General features: G+C 42.0%; 1 protein-coding gene across 2 annotated transcripts; it reads right to left on the reverse strand.

Moving 5' to 3' along the window:
- Nucleotides 1-3,009: 3,009 nt before the first annotated feature.
- ATP1B4 (ATPase Na+/K+ transporting family member beta 4) lies at nt 3,010-23,625 on the reverse strand. Of its 2 annotated transcripts, none has more exons than XM_012475592.3 (8): nt 23,483-23,625; nt 18,942-19,194; nt 14,870-14,998; nt 14,505-14,609; nt 10,622-10,818; nt 9,785-9,841; nt 7,447-7,542; nt 3,010-6,751 (listed from the first exon to the last, which is right to left on the reverse strand). In XM_012475592.3, exons 1-8 carry the CDS (start codon nt 23,543-23,545, stop codon nt 6,590-6,592), a joined length of 1,062 nt encoding a protein of 353 aa, XP_012331015.2. In that variant the 5' UTR covers nt 23,546-23,625; the 3' UTR covers nt 3,010-6,589. The 2 variants fall into 2 exon arrangements, with proteins under 2 accessions (XP_012331015.2, XP_012331009.2); XM_012475586.3 differs by having other exon boundaries at nt 18,930-19,194.
- Between the last annotated feature and the right edge of the window lie 1,419 nt (nt 23,626-25,044).

Raw genomic sequence — 25,044 nt, forward strand, 5'->3', positions numbered from 1 at the left:
CAATGCAGGCAGCCACCTTGCCTATCTTGATTTGTGATGGAGAGCAGAATACAGAGGTGGAGAGAGATTGATTCCTAATGACATCTTTGGGTTCCTGGACCTGGCTATGCCTGAAGCCAAACTACTACTAGACTTTTCAGTTTTTTGATTTGGTAAATTCTCATTTATCCTTAAGTCAATTTGATTTTATTTTTGTTCATTTGTTTGTTTTGTCACATGCAAGCAAAAGAGTTCTAAATAATATACCAAAGGATACTACCAGATTAGGAAGGAAAAGGGAATGAATACTACAGAATAGAGAAAAAAGTTCTATAATGGAAAAGCCTAATGCCTTTGACCCCACAGCCATGGATCAAAGTATGTATGACAATAAAATTGCCCCAGTCTCTGGGGTTGTTTCAGTAGATGATTCCAACACTATACCAGGCTCCAAGGAGTCCACTCACAGAACCTCCACTCACAGAACCTCCACTCGATAACTGTGTTAGATGTCACCAGTTTGCCCCTCCAGATGCACTCTCTACCTTTCTCCACCCTGCTTTCTTTATTATTATTATTATTATTATTATTATTATTATTATTATTATTTTCTTGCTCTATCACCCAGGCTGGAGTGCAGTGGCATGATCTCTGCTCACTGCAACCTCCACCTCCCGGGTTCAAGTAATTTTCATGCCTCAGCCTCCTGAATACGTGGGACTACAGGTACACACCACCATGCCCAGCCAATCTCTGTATTTTTAGTAGAGCTGGGGCTTCAACCATGTTGGCCGGGCTGGTGTTAAACTCCTGGCCTTAAGTGATCCTCCTGCGTCGTTCTCCTAAAGTGCTGGGATGACAGGCATGAGCCACCATGCCCAGCCGGCATTTTCTTTTCTTTTTTTTTTTTTTTTAAGAAAGAAAAAAAAAGAATGAAGAAGAGGAAGAGAAAGAGAGAGAGAGAATGGGAGTATTGCTTTCTTGCCCAGGCTAGAATGCAGTTTAAAAATGGGTATTGAAAACCTCTTTTATACCAATAATTATACTTAATGATGTAGACAGGAAGGAATAAGGGAAGAAAATAACAAACAAGCAGCCAACCAATATTTCATTTAAACCTATGAAATGCTATGCGATTACTGAGAAGTGATTTACTTCCAATTATGTAGTCACTTTTGGAATAGGTGTGAGGTGGTAATGTATGTTTTGTGTATTTGAAGTGGAGAGTGCTATAAATGTTTATTAAGTTTACTTGTTCCGGGTCTGAGTTTAAGTCCTGGATGTCCTTGTTAATTTTCTGTCTCGTTGATCTATAGAATCGTTAGCTCTTCTTGTTACATTGATAATGTCCTTCTTTGCCTCTTTTGATCTTTTTTTTATTATTTTTCATTTATTTATTTTTTTTGAGATGGTGTCTTGCTCTGTCACCCAGGCTGGAGTGCAGTGGATCAACCTCAGCTTACTGCAACCTCCACCTCCTGGGTTCAAGCAATTCACCTGCCTCAGCCTTCCAAGTAGCTGGGACTACAGGCATGCACTATCACGCCCAGCTAATTTTTGTAGTTTTAGTAGAGACAGGGTTTAACCATGTTGGCCAGGATGGTCTCGATCTCTTGACCTTGCGATCTGCCCGCCTCCCCCACTCAAAGTGCTGGGATTACAGGTGTGAGCCACCTCGGCTGGCCCCACACTGCTTTCTTTTTTAGGAGGCTGACCTGTATGGACTGCCTCAATAGTTTTTTTCCCCTCTAACTTTTGGTTGGGTTTGGCTAATGAGAAAAATTCAGTTGCAGTATTTATTCTCCCTAAAAGTTCACCTTGGGCTAGCTTAGTCCTTCAACAAAGCCACTAATCCTCTCAAGGCAGCCAAGTGTACACAACTCATTCCTTCTGAGTTCTGGTAACCATTTCTTGCTCCTATACCTTAGGGTCAAGAGATGGTAAGAGTTCGGCTCTTACTTGGGTGGGTTACTGTGCTATTGTTGGGTCCCTATATCTATGCTTTTATAAGTAATCCCTTTGTAAATAAATCCTCTTCTAATTATCCTTTTTTGTCAAGTGTGTATCTATTTCTTATTGAGTTATGGTCATATAGGGGTCTGCAAGGAAGTACATTCTGCAAAGTAAGCTGTCAGACTGAAAGCTTACTGTATTCTGCTTAAAAGTTTTGGATCCCCCATCAACCCTTCTTCCATTCTAGCTTACAACTAAAGAACTTTGTGAAGTAGTGTTTCCATTTATTTTTCCTTGCCATTTGCCTCCATACATCCTATTCACTCTCTTTCCTCCCAACACATGCATATAAACACCCAAACCTCCATTTTCTGCCTGGATAAAAGTACAGTGTAAATCATACGTCCATATGTTTTGGTTATACTACTTTATTATGTATGAAGATTTTAAGAGGGCGTTAGTAAAGAAAATGACTCTAATGAAGATGTAGACATGGAGAAATATGTTGGGATAATGGATCTGTTGCCTAGTAGACTTTAGGCCAAGGCAGCTTCTAAGGAAAGGAAAGATTCCTGCTACAGCCTAGCCTCTGAGTTGAGTAAGGGATTGGAAATATTTCTGTCTTTAATTGTAATTGCCTTTAGAGATTTACTCTGGGAGACAGTCTGTGGCTAGATGTGTCTTAAAGGCATTTAGTCAGACTTTCATCAAACAAAGTTTCTCTTTGAATTTTGGTTCTGTCCCTCCACCTGAAAGTTTATCTTAGTGTTCCTCTCCTATACAAACAAACAGAACAGTTTATACCAGGGCTCAACCTTGATAAAGAAAGGCTGCTCTCACAACGCCATCTTCTGAGAAACCAGAGCACAGAGACTGCAAAAGAAAAAATGCCCAGAAATAAAACAACTTTTAGTTTTATCCTCCTGTAACTAAATCCCAAAAGTCAAAAAGAGGGGAGAGAAAAGAAAAACAATATTTAACTAACAGCTTGTCAGTTGTCAAGTTTTCCACCCACATGGCTGCCCAATATTCCTTTGGGAAAATTAGCGATATGGTCTAGAAGGAGAAAATCATACATTTCTTTTTTATTTCAATTTATTGTTGTTGACAACTCCTCAACACAATATAAATGTTGTTACATGTTGATTCCCAGAAAATAGATGCCTAAGAAAGGTTACTTTAGGATAATGATTTCAGGGGGGTAGAAGGCGAAAAATCATAACCAAAGTCCAGCATGGACAAAACCATGAAGATATTTAGAAGTGGTATTTCTCATTGGCAGTCAAGCAAAACCAAGTACATTGCAACAGATGGCATACAAATAAAATCCTGATGCAGCACAGTATGGGGAACTATTTAAATTAATCTACTAGAAGTTTATTGAACAGTTAGTACATTAATGAATCCAGTTCTGTATGATAACGCTACTTTTTTCATGTCCTAGCTGACAACCCAAACTACCTTAGTACTCTTCAATATTGCTTTTCAATTGTGGACACAATGGATTCCATTGAAAGAGAAATATTGTTTGACAAATGATTCATAATTCCTTGTCTAATAGTCAATGCATTTAACAGGATAATGTATTATGTATAAAATATAGCACCAGTAGTAGAATTCCTGTGAAATGTTAACTGTTTTAACTTAAATTTGACATATGTTTCAAAATGTTTGGGATATCATTCATTGATTTTTAACAAGATGGTACTTTCTGGTAAGCAGCAGCTCAGAGTAGAAAGAGCACTGGACCTGGAGTCAGATGCAATGCAAGCTGTTTTTTCTAAACACTCTCTAATATCCTTTCCAGATCTAACATTCTATTATCTTTTACTACTGAATCTTGAGAGTTTGATTGTTTGAGGTAATTTTCAAGTAGTTGAGTTGTTGTCTTTTTTCATTTCGTTCTTTGTCTTTTTAAAGGTTAGTTTTGCAAATTGAATTTGTTAAAAGAAAATGGTTGAAAGGAGGCAGCTTCATTGTTTGTTTGTTTGTTTTTGTATTTTCAATTAACCTGCTATAGAAGATCCTATATCTTCTATTACTTGCTAATAGCAGTTGGCCCCCCTCTACTCCATCAATAAGACTTACAAGGTGTCTGGGAAGGAGATTCCAAAGAGGAGCAGCTATTCTTTCTGCCACAATGCCAAGAGAAAAAAAATCACATTAGGGATTAGATTGGTGTAGGATGTTTACATGACTGGCTTTAATTGTCAAGATTAAATAGCTTAAAATTTCCTAAGTGAATTCACTTAACCCAATGTTGCTTTTGTTCTCATCTTTCCTTCTTTCCAACCCTACATGTGTTTACATCTCCACATCAATGTCTGATCAATAGAAAATCACGTCTAAAATGTTCAAAATTGATCTCTCCAAACCTGCTTCTGTCTCGTATTCCCAGTCTTGATCAACAATGTCACCACCTTACCAGTTCTAGCCAAGTTCAAACCTTTGGAGTCATTTTGCAAACTTCTCCTTCCTTATTCCCCATTCTCCAGTCTTGTCCCTCTCCAATCACCCTTCACATAGTGGTTGCCAAGTGCTCTTTCTAAAATGCAAGCCGGGCGCGGTGGCTCACACCTGTAATCTCAGCACTTTGGGAGGTTGAGGCAGGAGGATCACTGAAGGTCAGGAGTTCGAAACCAGCCTGGCCAACATGGTGAAACCCCGTCTACACCAAAAATACAAAGATTAGCTGGGTGTGGTGGTGTGCACCTGTAGTCACAGCTACTCGGGAGGCTGAGGCTGGAGAATTGCTTGAACCCAGGAGGCAGAGGTTTCAGTGAGTAGAGATTGCACCACTGCACTCCAGCCCAGGTGACAAGACCGAAACTCCGTCTCAAAAACAAACAAACAAAAGAAACGACAACAAAAAATAAAATAAAACACAAATGTGACCACAGAGCCTCCCTGATTAAAATGCTTTAATGACTCATTTTCACCTATTGGATAAAACTCAAAGTTCTCTTTCCATCCCTGAATACCCTCTAGCTTGATCTCCTGACACTCCCTGCCATTCCTCTGAGCCCTTGTCATTCCAGCTACATATACTGCTCACAGTTACCCAGACACACCGTGGTCTCTTCATGACTCTGGTTTTGCATGTGAAATTTTGTCTGCTACTTTCTCAGCTCAGGATATTTTTCCTCATGTTCCCATAGCTTTCCACATACTGGTTTTATAACGCTCATCAAACTATACTATATAACTTCTCCACTTGCCTGTCTTCACTACTAGACTGCCAGTTCCCTGTTTTGGGAGAAAGTAAACATCGTAGAGGAGATTCAGACTTTGGATGCTCCTACATGGCATTTAAACTTGCTTCGGACCCTGAGACACTATACTATTCGCTGATGCTTGCCTTTTTTCTCCTTGTCCCAGCCCTCCCCCTGGTGGAGGTGATAAGAAGCAGTGGAGTGAGCAGGTGACCAAAGATAAGACAAAGTGACCTGGCTGATCCACATCCTGGATAAGCATCTGCCTCATGCCATTTTTAAAGTAAATGCTCAACTGGCTAATGGACTTGGCTTTTGCCTGGCCTGGCAGGAACGTTCTGTCTTGTCATGTATTCATTGACAGACTCTGATTTCAATCTCTAGAGCTGTAATTGCAGGTCAATGTAACCACCCCGATGGTCTCAGAAAACATCATGCTACTGTCAAACAAATAGCCCAACAAGAATTAGCTGGTGGGGATCTTCTTCCATGTTGTCTCCTCTGCCTGAAGCTGACAAAAACCTATTTGCAGGAATGTTTGCCTTTAGAGAGCAAGGAATCAAACACCAATCACATCCATATGTGTTCTCCCCAGTTGCAGTGAGCCCCACCTCTTTAAAAAGTCACAAGGACGGTCTTCATCCCTATCCCAGAACAATATCCTGTTAGCACTGTTTTTTTCCCCAGTTGAAAATAACCTAGTTTTCGAATCAGCATTTAGTTGTCTGTGGGAGGCAGCAGTTTCTTAAGCCCCTCTGGATATAAAGCTCCATAGGTACAGTGGTCTAGGTTGTCTAGGTTGGTCTGAGTGGTGATTCCCAGGGAAGAACCTTGCCAGACAGGTTTTTTTTTTTCCTTCAGAGACAGGATCTTGCTCTGTCACACAGGCTGGAGTGCAATTCAGCTCACTGCAGCTTCAACGTCCCAGGCTTAAGCAATCTTCCTGCCTTAATCTCCCGAATAGGTGAGACTACCGGTGCATGCCACCACATCTGGCTTAGGCAGATTTTTATAAAATTGGTTAGATTATTAGCCTGGTTGGGAGGAATCTGACCTCTAAAACCAGCAGAATTTTAGAAAACATGATGAATTTATAATCATAATAGAAACTCTCCTTCATGGCTATTGCATGGCTATTGTGAATTTTATCAGATACTATGTTTACGCTACAGGGAGACTACTAGCAGCAAGAATAGGTTTTAGTTTTAAGTGGAAGGAAAGGAAATTAATATACTCTATTTGTCATCAGGAGAGACTACCTTTAAAAAAATCAAACAGCTCCCATAATGTCATTTTATACACATGTCATAGGCAAGGAAAGATGATCTGCTGTCTTAGATGTCCATCTGGCTGTGTCCTAATTGAAGAAAAAGAATTCAGGTGTTTCCAGAGATACCATGAGATAAAACAGAAACAGAACTGGTAGGAGTGGCCCCCTGAGGTTCTTAGGTTTCTATGTTCAGGGTAAAGATTACCCTGCCCACAAAACGATCATTGATGACATCATTTATGATGCCTTTGCCCTTCAGTTGGCACTGCACAGGCACTGCTTGGTTCTTCACCACGTCTGTAAAGTGCATTGCCACCAGCGGGGAGGTGTAGTTAACCTGTAGGTGGAAGAACAATGAATTCTAAGTGTGGGGAGGTGGTATGAGGGAAGTGATCAAATAATCACTGCAGGATGATAACTGTCCCAAAGAGAACTGAGTAAATCCTGTGATGCCAATTTACAAATGGCCAAAGCAACTGACATACTCTCTTTCAGTTGGGAAAGTGTGGGAAAATCATACATTTCTCTAATAAGTCACTTTCTGATATCTAATTGTCCTCTGGGGAAACCAATTCTGACTCAGTATGATATGATTTTTCTGGAAATCACACCATGAATTAAACCAAAACTAGTGTCTATCCAGTCCCTATGTTGGCGACTTACCCCAACGCTTCAAATGGGAGAAACAGAAGTGTGATTATTAGGACATGTTTAAGCACAATGGTAGTAACTTATCTGCTCCTGGCTCTGCCACTAACTAGCAGTGTGATCTTGGGCAAGTCACTTTCTCTTTCCAAACCCCAATTTTCCCATCTGTAAACTTAAAATGTTAAACTAGGCCATATATAAGATTCTTTCAGATACGGAAAGGAGTGTGGTTGTGATAAGAATTGGATGAGGGAGCTCCTGGTTATGGCCAGCAGCTATTTACCCCTACTAACTGCTGCCTCCTGATTCTCATAGATCTCAGCCAGCTTTTCCTTTGTCGCTGAGCCCTTTCTGACAGCAATGACTAAAGGGGATACAGCTTACGTGAGTCAGTTTGCCGTAGTAAGGGTAGTAGCGGAGGTCAAAAGAAGCCGACTCTGGGTAGTACCTGATGGATCGGATGTCATTTTCATCACCTCTCTGTAAGCAAAAACAGGTATATGTCTGGTGCTGGGTCACAGAGTGGGTTAGAGTCTGAGCTAAAGGGAGTTGTACTCCGGGTGAAATCACTGTGTGACCTATAACCAACTGTTCCAGGAAGACCATGAAAGCAGAATGGGGCAGAACTCAGCCCTGACCTATCCCCAGTGGAGCATTTTTACGGAGTGACTATGCCTTGGCTTTTCAGTTCAAAGAATACTGAACAGAAGGCCTGAGCTGAGGAGGCCAAAAGTGCTCAGTTTGGCTCTCTGTTGGCATCTAGGGGACCCAGATAGAAGCAATCCAAAGGGCTTGCAGTACCTGATGCTGCTCTGGAAAGAGGTCCTACAACTCCAGCCTTTCTCCAAAAAAATCATGCTGGGCCTGGCACCCAGTCTTGGACTTTGGAGCTGAAGGAGGTATACGTTAGAACATGTTTAGTGAATCCCACTCCACGATTTGCACACTGCAGGCTCGGTTCTATTGGAAGGCAGATCAAGTGCATAGGCACCTGATACACAGGCACACAGCCTACAGTTGGCTCACATAGACTCATGTCTCTGACCTCATTCTCTGTAGTGCTTAATTACAGTAGGTGGGGTCAGAGGGGTCAGCAAGAAGAACCTGGGTATGGAAATAATTAAAGTAAACAAGTCTACCCTCACCACATTATGTCAGGTAGGGGGCTGCCAACTCTGCGATACATTAGGCTTGCCCTAAATAGCAGAGGTCTAGGGGCTAGTAAGGACAAATAGTGCATCACTACTAGCAAATTATTTACTAAGGTCATGTGATTACTTCTGTCAATATACTGTAATTGTTCTTGGTACAAACTAAGCCCTCTTTAATTTATTCTAGTCATTACCTCATCCTGCTTGATTTCCACAAGTGGGTGTGGATTTGACCAGTATTAATTATTATAGAATGTATAGAGATTCTTAATTTTTTTTAAAAAAAAAGGACATAAAATTTGTAAGAAGGCAGTTAAAACTAATAATTAAAACTTTTAAAAATTTTAGAAAAGACAGTTCTCAGCAAGGTTTGATGTAAGCTGAAAAACAAACAGCTTCTGTTAGAGAACTATAAGTAGAACTCTGTCCAGTTAGTATGCTAGCTTAAAACTAAGTTGGTCTTTATGATTTACTTTTAATACATTCTTCTAAAAAGCAATGACATTCATTTTTCATGAAGGCCTGGGGAATCAGTTCAGATAGTTTGTAATCGCACCTCACATTGTGAATATTTACACATACACATGAAAACAGAATGTCCTTCCTACCTTGTTCATTTCGCAAGTACAGCCTGGCCTTTCAGAGCTCATCTTCACTTTTCACAGCATTTGTAATACTTGATTGTCTTGATTTCAGAGATAGAGTCATACTCTTACCTCAACACTTCTAACACTTAGCAGAGGATTTGATATATAATAAGTGATCAATAAATGCTTCCTGAATGTGGGATATTGGCTGAATAAATGCTGCCTTTTGCTGTTTTCTGATCTGCCACCATGAGGACTGAAGTTTTCAACTGTATTTCTCATACTGAGAATGGAATTACCAGGCCTCACATATTTGCAAGACAACTATCCAGGGCTGGGGATGCAGTTGATGTCACAGAACAGGAGAGAGCTGCTTCCTGTTTAAGAAGCAAACCCAAGATCTAAGGGCTTTTTCCTACAAGGGAGCTAATTTGGTGCAGATGAAATAGAAGTTAATGGTCCCTCGAAGGGCAGTTACTTAGCATATTAATGGAGTTCTGTTTATACTTCCCTTGTAGTCATTTGTTATTGCAACACCCGGTGCTACTGGTCATTGCTGCAAAAAGTGAAATTCAGTTTTAAAATCTGGGAACTAATGACTCTAATGAAAGCTGTTTGTTTAGTTCAAAGAAACAAATAATTAGAGCTAAAAGCAAAAGTGTAAACAGAATCCCAATTAATGACTTTGCACATTGTTGTTCCCTGCTGTGGCCCCTAGCTGAAGTTCAGTCTTTGGTTTTCACAAGTATTAATCATGACACACTGACACACATGCATACACACACATACACTATACACACAAACACACATGACTTGAATGTTTTCTGAAAAGAGGAGAACCTGAAGGAACTAAAGAGAGGTGTAGTTATGAAAAGATTAACTTTTCCCTAGCCTACCATCCACGTGTATGTCCCTGAAAGGGATGGACTACATTTTTGCATGAAACAGATGTGCTAACAATGCTTACTCAAAAAGGTTCTTTACCTGAACTTTGCAGGAAACCTTCACAGGATCTCCAAGCTCAGGACGAAAGCCTACAATCTATCAAAAGAAAACCAGTGTTTTTGTTTTTTGTTTTTTAGCAAAACATATTTGACAGTAAAAATTGGGTTTTTCTAAACCTCCTCCCAATCATCCTTCCTCAGGCAAATGCTTCATCTATCTTGCCTTCTCAGAAATGTTACAAAAAGCAGAAAATGAAAAACATCTTCAGAGCTAAGCAGCTTACTCCATGTTCTATTTATGCCTGATATTTACACACGGGAAACCAGAGCAAGACAAGTCTAAAGATGTAAATAACTTTCTAATTTCAAGATAAGTGTGACTGATAAGGCTCCTCCACACCTAAGGCATGACAGGTTGGAAGAAAAATGCATTTTTATGATATAAGAACTGTCCCCCATACCACCCTCATGTCAATCCCCTGTTCCAGACAGCTCAGTTACTCCATACTTTATTTAAAAATGCTTTTTTAAAAATTAAAGATAAGGTCTCACTATGTTGCCCAAGTTAAACTTGAACTCCTAAGCTCAAGCAATCCTCCTTCCTCAGCCTCTCAAGTAGCTTAGATTAGAAGCTCAAGCCACTGCACTTGCCTAGGACCCCATTCTTGACAGAGGCCATCAAGGGGCAGGTTTAGGGGTGAGGCAGAAGAATGGCCATAGGAAGTGCTCGGGGGAAAAAGAAATTGATAGGTTTGTCTGGTTGTTTGTATTTCTGATGCTGTCAGTAAAAATGACCAGCCCAAGACAAATGGAGCGGCCAGAGCCCTCCTATCTAATTTATTCACTTATCACCACCAGATATGAAAAGCCAATATACCCGGTTCATCTTTAGAAGGATGCATGGCTGTCCAGTAGAGTATCCAAAAGTTGGGTCCTCCAGACCAGAGCAGTTCTTTAGGAAAGAGCGCTTAAATTGGCAGGCCTTCTTGTCCTCATCCTCATCACCATCTTGGATGAAGTACTGCCCCGGGGGGCAATCTACATTCATTTCCTCTTGAAGACTGTCATTATAACCTAAAGCATGTGTGAGTGGCAATGGGTTATGTTAGACAGGTGCTACAGGGGAAGGCCATGCATTCAGTAGTCCTCCCTCCCAAGTTTCCTTTCTACAGCTTGTTTGTACTCCTCTGAAAGCCCATTCAGTCTACCTGTGACCTGGCATCAGGGGTGCCCAACAGCCTTCAGCAGCAGCATCCCTCTAGGAAGTCTTCCTAACTAGTCACTTCAGCCCAGTTTGATTGCCTGTTCCCTTGCTTTTTATTCCCATGGAACTTCTGGTTATCCATCTCTGAGTCCTTTGTCACTTTATAAATTTTCTCCATTTTCCACCATTTATTTTCAGATATGATAAACTGTAAACTTGGAATGCTGTCCCTTCTACTTCTGAGAGACAAATAGGCACATAATTGGTATATTTTAGAAGAGGGACTGAAACATTCAAGATATGGTATATATAAGGAGGCTAAGTTCTTGGGTTAAATCTCCTTAACTTCACTTAGGTTTCAAGGTGAACCAGTTGGGTGGTTACAAATTTGGGGGCTCATTTGGAATTGCCCTTGTGGCTACCTGCTCATGGTGCAGTAGCCCCCACACCTGGCAGTGGATCCAGAGGCCACCCCAAGCAGCCACCTAGTTCTCTTGGGCTGGGAGCCGACTCTGGTACTGTCTCTACTGGCAGGGCACTGGCAACCCAATGTGCATGGATTTTATTGCAATATAGAAATAGTCCTGGGGAGGCCGGGTGCAGTGGCTCACATCTGTAATCCCAGCACTTTGGGAGGCCGAGGCAGGCAGAACACGAGGTCAGGTATTTGAGACCAGCCTGGCCAACATGGTGAAACCCCGTCTCTACTAAAAATAGAAAAATTGGCTGGGTGTGGTGGCACGCACCTGCAGTCCCAGCTACTCAGGAGGCTGATGCAGGAGAATTGCTTGAACTTGGGACCAAGGCAGAGGTTACAGTGAGCCGAGATTGCACCACTGCACTCCAGCCTGGCATCAGAGCAAGACTGGAAAAAAAAAAAAAGGTCTGGGGAGACTGATTGGGGTAATAACAAAACTCCAGTCTCCCTCACAGCCAGCTGGGTGTTAATTACCCTTTCTCTATTGCAGTTCCCATGTCTTGATAAATCAGCCCTGTCTAGGCAGTGGTCAAGGTGAACCCATTAGGCAGTTACAGTGTCTCTCTTTGAAGTCAATGAGAGGCACCTGATTGTAAGAGAGTGTGAAGTATGAGTTGTGAGACAGAAGGAAAGTGGAAGAAGAAGAAGAGGAAGAGAAGGAGGTGGAGAAGGAGGAGGAGGAGGAGGAGGAGGAGGAGGGGGAGGGGGAGGGAATAAGCCAGCTCTTCATCCTTTACAGAGGGAAGTTAGCACTGCAAAATAGAAGCATAAGTTAAAAGAAACCAGTGACAACCACAAGGTCTCTGAGGGGAAGGTGAGGGCATGAGATCTTATCTACTGAGGCCTGAGACATTCAGGGTCAATGTCCCTTTAGATTGGATGGAATGTAACATGTGTCCAAGGATATATATATATATAAGGGAGAAAGCTTAAAGGGACTATCTGTGAGGTAACTCTTTTGGCTACCAAATTCCATACATAAAACTGGGCTTTAGAAATTACTGCATTATTTCCAATTTGATTCTAGATGATGGAGCCCAGTTAGTCCTGTTAGACTCAATCCCATGTGTTAATGTTCAAAGTAGCTCAGATTTCAGAGGAGATTGTGCACCTATGATCTACCAGAGGTAAAACTCAAAATGTACTGCTGAATCCTTATCTAATAATAGGTTCACAGGTTGTGACTTGGGTTTGATATTATTAATTGGCAACTGGGAATTTTAAATCTATTCCAATTGTGGCTATGCTTTTATTTTTCCTTTGACAAAGCTGCATTTAATTCAAGGCTTTGTTTTAATTTTTTTTTAGAACAAGAACTATGCTCAAGTAACTTTCTAAATAGAGGCTGCAATCATGTGCTCATTGTTTCTCTTGAGGCAGTTCCATTAAAAATAATGTGACATGGGCATGACCCTTATTGCAAAATCCCAGTCCTCATGGGAATGAAACTGATACTCTGGGATGTCTATTTCAGAGATGTGCTTGTTTTTAGCAGGACACATTATCTACTCTTAGGAACTAAAAAACCAGTGCTTTTCCTAACATTTCCTGCTTCCACCATCGGGTCAGAATTGATATTTCTCTGTCTACTAGCTTCTTGGAGGGATTTTCTTAGCAGGGATTCTGGCAATGTATCTGCAATGCCTTGCAAGCATTCTGAAACAAAAGAAGATATTGTGCTGGCCAAGATGCCCAAAACATTTCTGTGGCTAAAAATAAAACTACATGGACTCAGAAAGAACCCAGCCCCGTCCTCCCTCATTTCACAGGTAAGGAATCCGAAGCTCAGACTTACCAAAATAACACTGAGCCTTACTGATATAAAGCTGAGTTTCTAACGCTTGGTCATATGACAGCAGCATAGAATTACGAAAAGCAGCATTTCTCAAACTTTAAAGTTCCTACAAATCACCTGTGGATTTTTTTAAAATGCAGATTTTGGTTCAGCAAGTCTAGGATGTTGTCTGAGATTTTGTGTTTCTAACAAACTCCCAGGAGATGCCCATGCTGTTGGTCCCTGTATAATATTTATAGCAGCAAGAGTGTCAAGAACATGAAATGTGGATTCAAACACTGGTTCTGCTGCCAGAAGACTTTGATCAAGCTACTTCCCCTTTTTGAGTCTCAGTTCTCTCATTTATAAAATGAGGATGATCAACTTTATTATGCAGAGTTAAAATTAAATGACAGAATTTATGTATTTAAATAACACTTCCTAGCACATGATAAGAGATTGTTCTCCTCCTAATTCAGTGCACACGTTATAATAGTAGCTGCCCATAGAATGGATCAACCCCACTTCAACCAGGCCAGGACAACCAAACCAAAATGACTGGCATTTTTCCCCACAAAGATTAGGTGCAGAAATGCAAACCCCACTGGAGCTCCTCTTTGATAGCTGCATAAAGAACCTGTGTGCTCTGTTAACCTTAACCAAGCCACTACCTTAGATTTTACCTTGTGGAAGGATCTCCCACAAAGCCATTCATTTGCCTCTGAAAATTTGTCTGATGACACTGTAGAGATAGGCACCTCAAAAATACTTGGGATCAGAATGTTGGAGCAACACCCAGAGATTCTTCCTCTAACTCCTTGCTGGAATGCTGTTAAATAAAGGCACTTGCCTCTCCCTTCAATTAGCTCATCTCCAAGAAATGACTTCTTTTACCTTGAGAAAGTTTAGAAGATAGGAATCTTCCAGCTCTGGAGAACATTCTTTTCCCACCACTATCTCCCCCACAGAATTATCATCTATAAATGATCATTATTGAGCCAACCGGATATGCTCAGGACTTAACTGGGTGCTGTATCATGTTCAAGAAAAGAAAAAATTTCTCTGCCTGAAAGAGTTTATCTTGCTGGAAAATTGGCTTGTATGCTTTCAAGGCATCATACAATCACACACTAGAGCAATTCTGATTGTATCTACAGGTGCTAAGGGCGATGCAAACTAAGGAAAGATCATAATGAGTTTGGGTTAGTAAGACTGGGATTCCTGGGCCAGGTGAATTTTGAATTTTGGATTCCCACCCATCACCTTTCAAAAAAGCTTTCCACTATTCAGAGAAACTTACTTACCCTGGAGAAAGCCATTTAGGCTAATCACATAATGCTGCCAAGTGTCAGGTTCAGAAACGTTGAAGTTGAAGTTAAGGCTATGGGCGAAGGGTCTGATCATAACTCCTGGCAATGAAAACAGGTCTTGGATATATTAACCCATTCTTGGGATTTTTTTTGTATTAATTCCCATGAAACCATTTCCCCCCAGGCAATCAAAATGAAAAGAACCATAATTTGCCAAGTACCATTTTACTTTTCCTCTTCATAATTGAATCTCTAAGTCATTACCAGGAAGAGCCAAAGTTAATTGAGGCTGAACATGCTGTGCAAGCATATTTCTGTCCAGCAAGTTCTGACAACACAGGGCATCTGGGCACACTCACCAGGAGGCTTTACCCGCTCCGTGAAGGTCGGTATATAAGGACTGATGGTCAGAAATAGTGTGTACATGCAGAGGGTGATCACAGCAGCCAGGGAGGCATAGAAGAAGAAGTAAATGAGTAAGATCAGGCCTGCAGAGCAATCAAAAATGAGAGTGGTCAGTGCTTGCCAACAAGCCCTTCCTCCCTGCTTGGACTCATGAACCAGAACCAACCCAAACACGAAATGGCTCTTTAAAAATTTCCCCAGATTCAGTATGTCCTTGCTTATTCAGATTTCACTAATTTGGAGTCAGTGAGGATTGTGCCAGGGGTCTGATTGCAGCTTACCTTTACAGCATCTCTGATGGAAGGGCTTGCTGAGCAAATGATGACCATGAACAAGATTACAGGGGAGTGGAGTTTAAAGTACTGAAGAGGGCAAATTGCTTGAGAGTCCTCTGGGCAACAGTTGATGTCCTAAGTACAAATTATTCTTTGCTATTCATGAAAGTGGGTGCCCTGAAGAGTCCTAGCAGCTTGGTTCCAGTGATTATAGGTATTTGCAAGTGATGGAAACAGCATTTCTTTCCACATAGTCTATAATTCACATTTTTGATGAATTTTCACTGGACTTGTCTCCAATCAAGGCAAAGTGAGGTTCTGTCCTGCTTATTTCAAATTTTATTCATCTTTAGCAAAAGTTTAAACAGCTCTGCTTTTCAAAAAGAACACTAACACAGGGTGGGGAAGAGAGGAGGAGGAAACAGTACCTAATCACTGACACCTGCCTGCGAACTTAGGCAAGTTACAGAACTTTCTTGCATCTCCAAATCTTCACAGGTAAGATGGGGATTAATTTAGCACTTACCTTATATTCTTATCTATATCCCTAACAATATCTTAAATTCGGTCTTTCCTTACATCCTATCCTGACTATACCACTTCCTAGCTGTTTAATCTTGGACATGCTGTTCACCTCTCTGGACCTCAATTTCCTAGTCTGTACAATAATGGTACTTACTTCTTAGCATTGAATAATGCATATAAACAGCATAGCACAGAGCCTGGCAAACACCAAATGCACTATAAGTGGCAGTCATCATCAGGTATTGTTAACATTATTATTAATGCTGTAGGACCAGAAGCATAGTTGTATGAATTTTCCCTCTGTGGGCTGTATTAGGACTAGGTTTGTCCCAGGTTAGGCAAAACCAAGTGAGGTGAATGAGCGTGAGATTGCTGCTGAGAAACTTTTTAAGCCCTCCTTGGGGCTCTCTCAGGCAACAATGCTTGGCTCTGCTCATAGCAATGACATGATGTCAGAACTACACATTTGCACTGAATCATGAACCAGAAACTGGAACAAACCACTTAACTCTGCAGTACCCCAAACTTAATCCAAATATTAATTTTTTAATTGAACCATGAACCAAATAGAACTAACCAGAAAAAAGTATTGTGGAAGGGAGAAAAAAACCCATAGTAATCCGACTGGAAATGGAACTGACCCTTTTTATTTTATTAGATGAACTAAAGCAGAACAGGAACACGAACACATTGATTCAGTTGGCGTCCCTGGAGAATAAATGACAGCACTTGTGTGCCTGTGATACTTGGCTGTCACCCGCTGGCTATCTAATGGGATTTGCCCTGTGTTTCTGCCTCCATTTGTTCACCCCATCCCCATCTTGGGAACGGATCAACAGCTAGAGCCATCCATGGAGACCAAAAGACTCAGTTTCATGGATGAAGGGAAAGCAAAGGAACACAGGTACATTCCCTTGGAGATATCTTCCCTCTTTCCCAGGATGTGTGGCCAGGAAGCTGTCGATGGGGGAATGACACTAGCAATAAGTCCCCTTAGCCTCACCCAGGAGTGGGCGTCCTAGAGTTCATGATAGGTGATGACAGATTGAGATAGTTATCTCAGCCACCCCCAGGCAAAATCAAGCACAATCCCCATCTGAACCCTTTGATCCCTCTGACACTTTCTGCCCTGGATGTCCAAGTATTACTCGGGCCTTTCCTCTAGGTACTCTAGGGTTCTTTTCTCAATGCCCCACCCAGGCTTGGATAGACCACGAAGTAACCATGCTCCCAACTCTTCATTTCTCCCAATAAAACACCCTATCAGGTCCTGAGGCCTACACATCAGGGCCTTTTGTTCACTGTTAGAGTTCATGAAGATGGGGCAGTGTTCTGGCAAAAGAATGAACTCCAGTGTTCATCCAACCAGGGTTTGAAATCCCAGCACTGCCACTTAGTAACTATGTGACTATAGGCAAGTTACTTACCCTCTCTAAGCCTCAGTTTCTGCATCTGTAAAATGGGGATAATAACATTACTACCTCATATGATTCTTGTTGGTATCCAATTAAATAACATAGAGTTTCCAAGAATAGGGGCCGCATAGCTACCAAAGGAAAGGCCCAGATTATACTCACAGGCCTGCTAAATATATTAGGCAGGTTGATGTCAAGGTTGGGACATCATTAGTAAGTGCAAGAGTGGGCACCTTTTTCTCAGGAAAGAAGACAGCAACGCATGTGCTTTATGGCTGAGGCATTAACATTACCACTCGCCCAGGGTAGCTCAACAGAGTAATTCCTGAGCTCCACTTAGACCTGCTACTTGGAAGTCTGGGTATGACCTGTCGTGTAATGCCCCCATTTCCATATCTTCTCTGGGCATTTGAACCTTCCTCCCTCATCCCCACTTATTGGCCTATGGATTGTCTTCCACATAAGCAATTTACATCAGCTCATCTGGTGAAGTTTCAATGGCTGCTGGCTGTTTAGGCTCCCCCTTCCAGAATCACACTTGCATTTCACAAGACCTGTTTTTCCAGTCCTCTTTAGGCAAGGGAGAAACAGCTGTGCACCTTTAGAGCACCAATGAGTGTCCAGTATTTGTCTACAGCTTCCAGAATGTTGGAATGTCAGTTAAATGGTACATTTGTTCCAGTTGAGAGTTTGTGGGATGGTCAGGGGTGGGGCTGGAAATTGAGGAGGGGTGAAGGGAGATGAGAGCCCCACACCTGCTATTCCTAATTCCAGGAAACAGAGCTGGTTGTTCACCCTGAGTGAGCTGAAATAGCAGCATTAACTGTGAGGGAGAGAATTCTTAGCCAAGGGGGCTTTTAGAAGACATGGCCGTCAACTTCAGCAATCTAGACCCTTGGCACTAGGGGACTGTTATTTCATCCTTGGCATCCTTTATTTTTTTCTTCTGTGGATTGACTGAGTTCTAAACTAGCAGCTGCTCTTTTTCTGAGCTGTGCAGAGAGTATGGCAAGTGTGAATTTTACCACTGGCTAAATCTCCTAAGGAGAAGACTCAGTATTAATAGTTTAAGAGGTGGGTAAGACTGTAGAAGGGGAGTACTGGGGAAGTTGTGGAGTAAAAATGGTGGCAGCATGTTGTACAAAGAGGAAATGCTAAGGAATATAATTCTACCATTGATCAAGCATGTCTATCATAGCAGAGGAAGATACCCACAAGCTGGGGCCATGGACACTCCTCCTGGCTCTCTTTCTCTGACATTACCAGGTGATGAGGCTTTAAAAAAACACTTGGTTAGGTTAGAAGGGATTTGAGTCTCGCATCCTACAAGAAGTCTTCTGCATAGTTCTTTCAACTTTACAGTTTCAACATCTAATTGGAGCCTCACTCTGATCCCGTGAGAGAAGCAAGGCAGGGATTGTTTTCCTCATTTGGCAGGTGAGGAAACCAAGGCTCAGAGAGGGGAAATGATGAGTCCAAGGTCACGTGGATAGAAAGTGACAGGACTGGAACTTAAAAAAATCATGTGCTTTTTCAACTCATTCTCACTGTCTCTCTCCATTGCAACTGATGTTGAGCCCAGTGGATTTCAGTTACACAATCAAGATTGTTCATCATTTGGAGTTTGTTCTGATGGAATCTGTCCACAGTCAAGGCATTTCCCTAGGCATTCTTGCCTTTACATGAAGTGCAAAGAGAAGTTCACAGACAAGCCCATCCAGCATATGGAAAAGGAGCCCTGGACACCACACCAAAAGCAAAGGACACCAGACTTTGGCATTGGGACTATTAGGACTTACTCCAACTCTGACCTGTTCGGGCCAGAAACATTCTTCTCTCTGGATCCCACAGGTATTCACTCATGATCTGCAATTTCTGCCACCAGGCATTGCCTGTTGGCTGACCCTGACCCTCTTCCTCCTCCTTTTTCTCCTCTTCCTCCTCTTCTTTCTCCTTTTCTTCTTCCTCCTCATCTGACTTGGGCATCACCATCACCCGAGCCTCTTCTTCTGCTTCCTCCTCTTCATCTGCTAAGTAGTTCTGGTTCAGTTCATCCTGATCGTCCTGGAACAGTGACAAAACACAATACCCTATTTGAAAACAAATGTCCAATGGTGCATCCCACCAGCCAAAAATAAATGGAAATGATTCAATATTTGGAGATGCTTCAAATTTCTACTTCCCCATAAACATACACATTGTTACAAGAAGCAGATTTTCTTTCTCTCTGTTCTTTTGGAGGAAATACCCTTTTTATGACCCATTTTTACTCAGTATTCTTTCCATAGAGGTGCAACTTTTATTCTCAGCTTCAGGCATTTGGGCTCTTCTCTAAGGACTGTTCATATCACTACTCTGTTCTGGGGCCTTGACCTCCCACTTAACTTTGGCCTATCAGAGCAGAGGTGAGCTCACACAGGAAGAGGATGAAATAGTCTTAAACATTTGTGTCCATGATGGCAAATTTTCAGTCTAAGCCAGCTTCATCCTAACACCCTGTACACATTCAGCTGCTCAACTTCACCATTTCAAATTGTGTCTAAAAATAGCCTGGGACAGACATCAGGAGAGGCCAACTGCTGTACCCCTCCTCAAAACTTAGACTTCCTTCCCAAAAGAAACAAGAGATGGGTAGTTATTAGCTGCTTCTCTTGAATGATTATTGCCCTAGTTGGAACTTTTTCCTGCCTTAAATTGGTTGGAAAGACCATCTGAGAGCTGGAACCCGTGGCTTCCTTAGTCTCCCCCTATACCTTAGGTAAAAAGCTGAGCATGTAATACATACTCAGCACATATTTGTTGATTGACTGATTGCAGCCATTACTTGAGATTTGAAACTGTAATCTTCTCTGAGTGGTTCTAAGAAAATTAAACTGAAAAGAGAGCGGGGGGGGAGAGACAGAGAGACAGAGAGAGAGAGAAACCTAGACTTCACCAAGTGGTATTTCAAATACCTCCCAGCCACAGGCCAGAGAGTTGTATCTTTGCTCTTTGGGAGTTTGCCAAGGCTTACTGCAGCGGCAGAAAATGAGGCTGCCCTCTCTTCTCTCTGCTGTCCAAGTCTGAAGAGTGGCAGGGCCTGTGCACCTGTTGGGGTTGGATGTGTCCAACACTAGAGATCAGGGTCTCTGTGCTGCCCGCTCCCTGCCTAATTCCTCAAAGGCCATTTAGAGGGCACTCAGCTAAACATGCTGCCTTTGTTGAGGGGAGGGGGGCTCAGCAAACTGGATTGTTCAGAATCAGTAAAAGTGATACAGAATGACAAGGCTCAGCTCTCAGCATTAGGTCTGCACAGCACTATCTAGCTCTTGATTATAAGCCCTCTTGAGTTGCTCTCTAATTTGTTACAATGTACAGCTCTATAAAAAATACCGTATCAGATCTGACAGGAACCTTCAAGATTTACTTATTCATCTGAGGCCCCAAGAAGGGGCAGGATCTAGCCAAAACCATGCAGTAAATCCACAATGGAGTTGATAGCCTCAGAACCTGCGTCTCTTGAAAACCTGGACAATGATGTTTCTCCTCTATCACATTGAGCACAAGTGCCTAGAGGTAGCTTTGCAGATTAACAAAACACAGTGTCTTAGGTTCTGTGTTTCTAAAATATTTTAGGGCCAGGTGCAGTGGTTCACACCTGTAATCCCAACACTTTGGGAAGCCAAGGAAGGCGGATCACTTGAACCCAGGAGTTCGAGGACAGCCTGGGCAACATAGCGAGACCCCATATCTACAACATTTAAAAAATTAACCAGGCATGGTGGTGTGTACCTGTAGTCCTTACTACTCAGGAGGCTGAGGCAGGAGGATCACTTGAGCCTGAAAGGTCAAGGCTGCAGTGAGTTATGATCATGCCACTGCACTCCAGCCTGGGTGACAGAGTGAGACATTGTCTCAAAAAACACACACAAAAAAATATTTCAGGTGCTTATAATCAAGATGGCTGACTAACATAGGCTCACAGTGTAAGGCTTGGGAAAATAAACTTTATCCATTGAATGGATTAATACATATTCTTAAATAAGTATCTTTCACTTGTGTGTGAACCTATGTATACATTTGACGTCCCAAACTACATTTTGAGCACCCAGAGGGAGAGTCTATATTTTCTATCCTCTTGATGGGCCTCTACAGTATAAAGCTGACAGTTAAGTACCCAGTAGGTCCTAACCAAATATCAGTGATACCTGCCTGACTTAAAATTCCTGATGCAGGACTCTGCTCTCACAGAGCTTGTCACCCTAAGTGAGCTGTCATATATATCAGAGCGGGTAGCAATCACGACCCCCAGAGAATCTACTGCACCTGAGAATCTCAGTGAATTTGAAGTATAACCTTTCATTGAGGAGAAATTTATATTTCCTGAACAATTTTCTTTTCTCTCCATGTTGCCTATGCCTGCTTTCAACCTTCCACAGAGGAGGCAGCTGGCCTAGGCCTCAGCCTGATCTTATTTGTAGATATGGGCTCTCATGATAATCCCATTAAAGATGGCCTGTCATTAGAGCCTTACCCTCTTGGGAAGAATTAATCTTCTCACAGCTAATTTGTCCCCACAGCTCTCACACCTGAGAGGCTATGAGAGGTTCCTGAGCTTTACTTTAGAAACCTCAAATCTTTTCTCCTCTCCCCTGCTTCCAGGTAAAGGAGATGGTCACACTGCAAGAGAGGCTTTCCCCAAAAGATCCTTATTAATTAAATCCTGTGTAAAATATATCTTTGTGTAATTATTTAACAAATCCAGTAGAAAGTTCTTTGGTAATGAGAATACTTATCCCTAATATTCTGTTTTGTCACTTTCCTAAAGTGGCACTACCCTCATGGGATAGTGTGTGTAAGTGTTCTGGGATATGGTAGTGGGTATGTGATGGGGTCATCAGGTTTCCCTAAAAGGGAAGAGTCAGAAGAACAGAAGGTGACTCCATTTTGAGCCATCTAAATACATAAACATATAAACAAATATACAAACAAAGAGTATATGACCCAAAGGATAAATTTTAACTTTGTGCCCTGCATTGAGTAATACTCCATAAACATGTGAATGGTTGGTTAATTTTAAAAGAGAAATTAGCACAGGATTGTATTAATTTCTTTTTAAATTTGATCAAGTACTAGAAAGAGCAAGATCCCCTGATGCATTTAAAGTCCAAACCACTTGACAAATAACTGAAATTATCCACAACATTTTAGTAATATTACATAGAAAAGAAGGCAAGTAAGAAACAGTTTTATACACCTGCAGATTGTAACTGTTCTCAGAGCTGTAAGAAACGATTCTTCAAATTGTGGCTAAAAAGGTAAGAGAAGCCTTCTATTGGTTGATAGGAGGTTAGAAGAATTTGTGTTTTCTTCTGCGGGCTGTTGACTGTCTTCACTTAATTCCCTGGTTACATAAGTGGCCATACCCAAAGAAAAATGGCTTAAGCTTTGTTTCCTCCTGGGGCTCAGATCACAATCCTCTCTGGGGAAGATTTCAAAATCCTCTCCCCAAAAAGTACTGTGTGTGGCATACATTAATGATTTATAGCAAAATAAATACAAAGAAATTTTGGATCAAGTAATTTGTAATACATCCTGGAGACAAATGATGACACCAAAAGTATGTATGTGTGACTGTATGTTGGGCAGTGTGGGGTGGCAGGCAGGATGGCAGTGGGTAGTGGCAGATCAGGGGGTTAGGAAAATGCCTACTGCAAATACAATGGAAAGAGCATAAGATTAGAAGTGAGGATGTTGCATTTTCACTTTGGCTCCTCCACTAACTTGCAAGTCACTCCTGTGCTCTGAGCCACAGCAGCCTTCTTTACATAATGAGGGGTTCTGGAGAGATGATGCCTGGGATTCCTCCCAGCTCCTATTGGGGATTCTATGATTTTAGCTATAGTTTGGAATTTTCACTTTAGAAAGAGAGCAGCTGGGCTCTAGGAAGCTACCACCCAAGGGTACTGAGACAGCTGGGTAGGCAGCGCCTTTCATTTCCTTTTCCTCTTTCCTTCCCTCTTGGCTAAATTTCTTGCTATTAGAATTAAACCTTTACTCCCATACTCCAAAAGGTCTGTGCAAATTCTATACTCCCAAGAAAATATTTTAGAAGCCCTTTATTCTCTGTTACCTTCTCTTTCTGTTATCTTTGTTTCACAGGAAGAGGGGGTTCCTCCTTTTATCCAGCAATTTAGGGTGCCCGGAGGAGCTGGGAGTCACTGCTACTTTTTGAAACCCTAGGCTTCCCTAAACGTCACTGTTTCTGCCCATCCCAGAGGGAGGCAGCCATAAATCAAGGTCTACACAGCCCCCAACCCGCCCCATTAAAAAAAGGCGGGGGCAGCAAAATATTCTGCTCTCTGGCACTCACGAGTCTGTAGCGATAACTGTAAGGAAAGGATGGAGTCCTTCTGGACCGGAGTTGCCTTCTCATGGCTGTTCAGTGGGCAAAGACGCAGCAGAGGCAGGCAAGCAGGTGAGAGTTCTGGAGCTTCTGCTGGTACAGGAGACACTGGTTGCTGGGGACACTTGGCGCCTGGTAAAAGTGAACCCTCCTGGCATGAGTCCTTCCCCAAAATAATCTAACATGTCCCTCTCTCATTGGTTGGCCCCTTCCCTGAATCAAGGGAAAGCCCTTATGGAAAAGCAAGCTCATCATTACAAGGAGGGGGAGAAATTCTGGGTCACGAGGATGAGCAACTCACCCTCCCCCCCACCCCCCTTTATGTGTCTTTCCACCCCTCGTCTTTCTCCAGCGCTTGAGGTATGATGGGCCCAATGGAAATCTTAAGTCATGTTCTTTTCAATTGAGAGTTGGCTATCAGTGTGTGCAGGGGTGGGGTGCGGGTGGGAGTTGGGGGTGAGGGGAGATGGCCAAGAATAACTTGCTTTTTTCATAAGGCTGATCTCATGCAAAAGGATCTAGGATGTCAGGAAAGATTCCCTTTGCTCTCTCCCCCCACCCCCCACACACTCTAAGCCACCTACAATAGTTCTTATTTGTGTCAATCCATGAGCTTCTTAAAATGTGGATTATTCTTTCTGATTTTAGAAGTCAGGCCCCTACTTCATACCTTCCTGCCCCAAAGAGGGTCTTGGACATAAGGAAGCCTTTTTCTAGCACATGTCAGAGTGGCCCCATCAGTCACTGCCCCTCATACACACACCCCCTTCAAATCCTGGCCAAATTTCTGTAGTGGTTGAGATCTATATTTATCCCTTAGCATCAGGGCAGGGAACAAGACAGAACTTTGCAGTGTCAGTTTCCCAGACATATGTAACTCCTGAAACCAACGTGGCATCCAATGAAAGGAAAAATTAGAAGAAACAGTTAAGAATATGGTATCGCATTTTTGGTCTGTTTGGTCCACCCCACTGGAGCCTGGGTGTCTAAAAGGCCTGGATGGAGTTTGTGATCCTTCTTTCACAAATCAAACCCCATTATATTCAAGTGGCTGAAAATGTTGCAGACAGTGACATTCTGGGCACATTCGTAACTGAGAAAAATAGCACAATGGTTTAGATAGATTTAGTCATAACTCCAATTCAAGGCTATTCTGATGAAAATAGCTTCAATTGCAGTTAATTTTAAATAAGAATTCCTTTTATTGTAATGTTACTAATCAGAACTCTTCTTTAACAGTGTCTCTTCTCACATACTTCTTTGAAGAGAAAAAGGCCACTTACAAAAAGAGAAACTTATTATTCTCTTTGAATTTTATTAAAAGCAAAATATATTTTACGGGATAACCTGGTCTCAGTAGATGTTGATCTCTATCTCTTACACCTTCTCCAGGCCAGTCTGTGTGATTCCTTATATTAAGTATGAGAATCCCCAGTCCCTTGGAAACCTCAAAACCAAACAACGACTAGGCTAACTGGTCTTGTCTTACAAAGGCTGGAAAGAGAGTATATTCATTTTACCACATTTCA

The sequence above is a fragment of the Aotus nancymaae genome, unplaced genomic scaffold, assembly GCF_030222135.1.
Source record: "Aotus nancymaae isolate 86718 unplaced genomic scaffold, 86718_ANA_hifiasm-v0.15.2.pri h1tg000004l, whole genome shotgun sequence".
In the NCBI taxonomy this organism is placed as follows: domain Eukaryota; kingdom Metazoa; phylum Chordata; class Mammalia; order Primates; family Aotidae; genus Aotus; species Aotus nancymaae.

Coding starts and splice junctions, on each gene's coding strand:
- ATP1B4 (XM_012475586.3), bottom strand. CDS start 23,545: ATGAGAAGGCAACTCCGGTCCAGAAGGACTCCATCCTTTCCTTACAGT. Junction 9,842..10,621: donor TCCTTCTAAAGATGAACCGG/GTATATTGGCTT, acceptor TTCTTTTGATAG/ATTGTAGGCTTTCGTCCTGA. Junction 7,543..9,784: donor AGGTTTCCTGCAAAGTTCAG/GTAAAGAACCTT, acceptor TTTTGCTTACAG/AGAGGTGATGAAAATGACAT.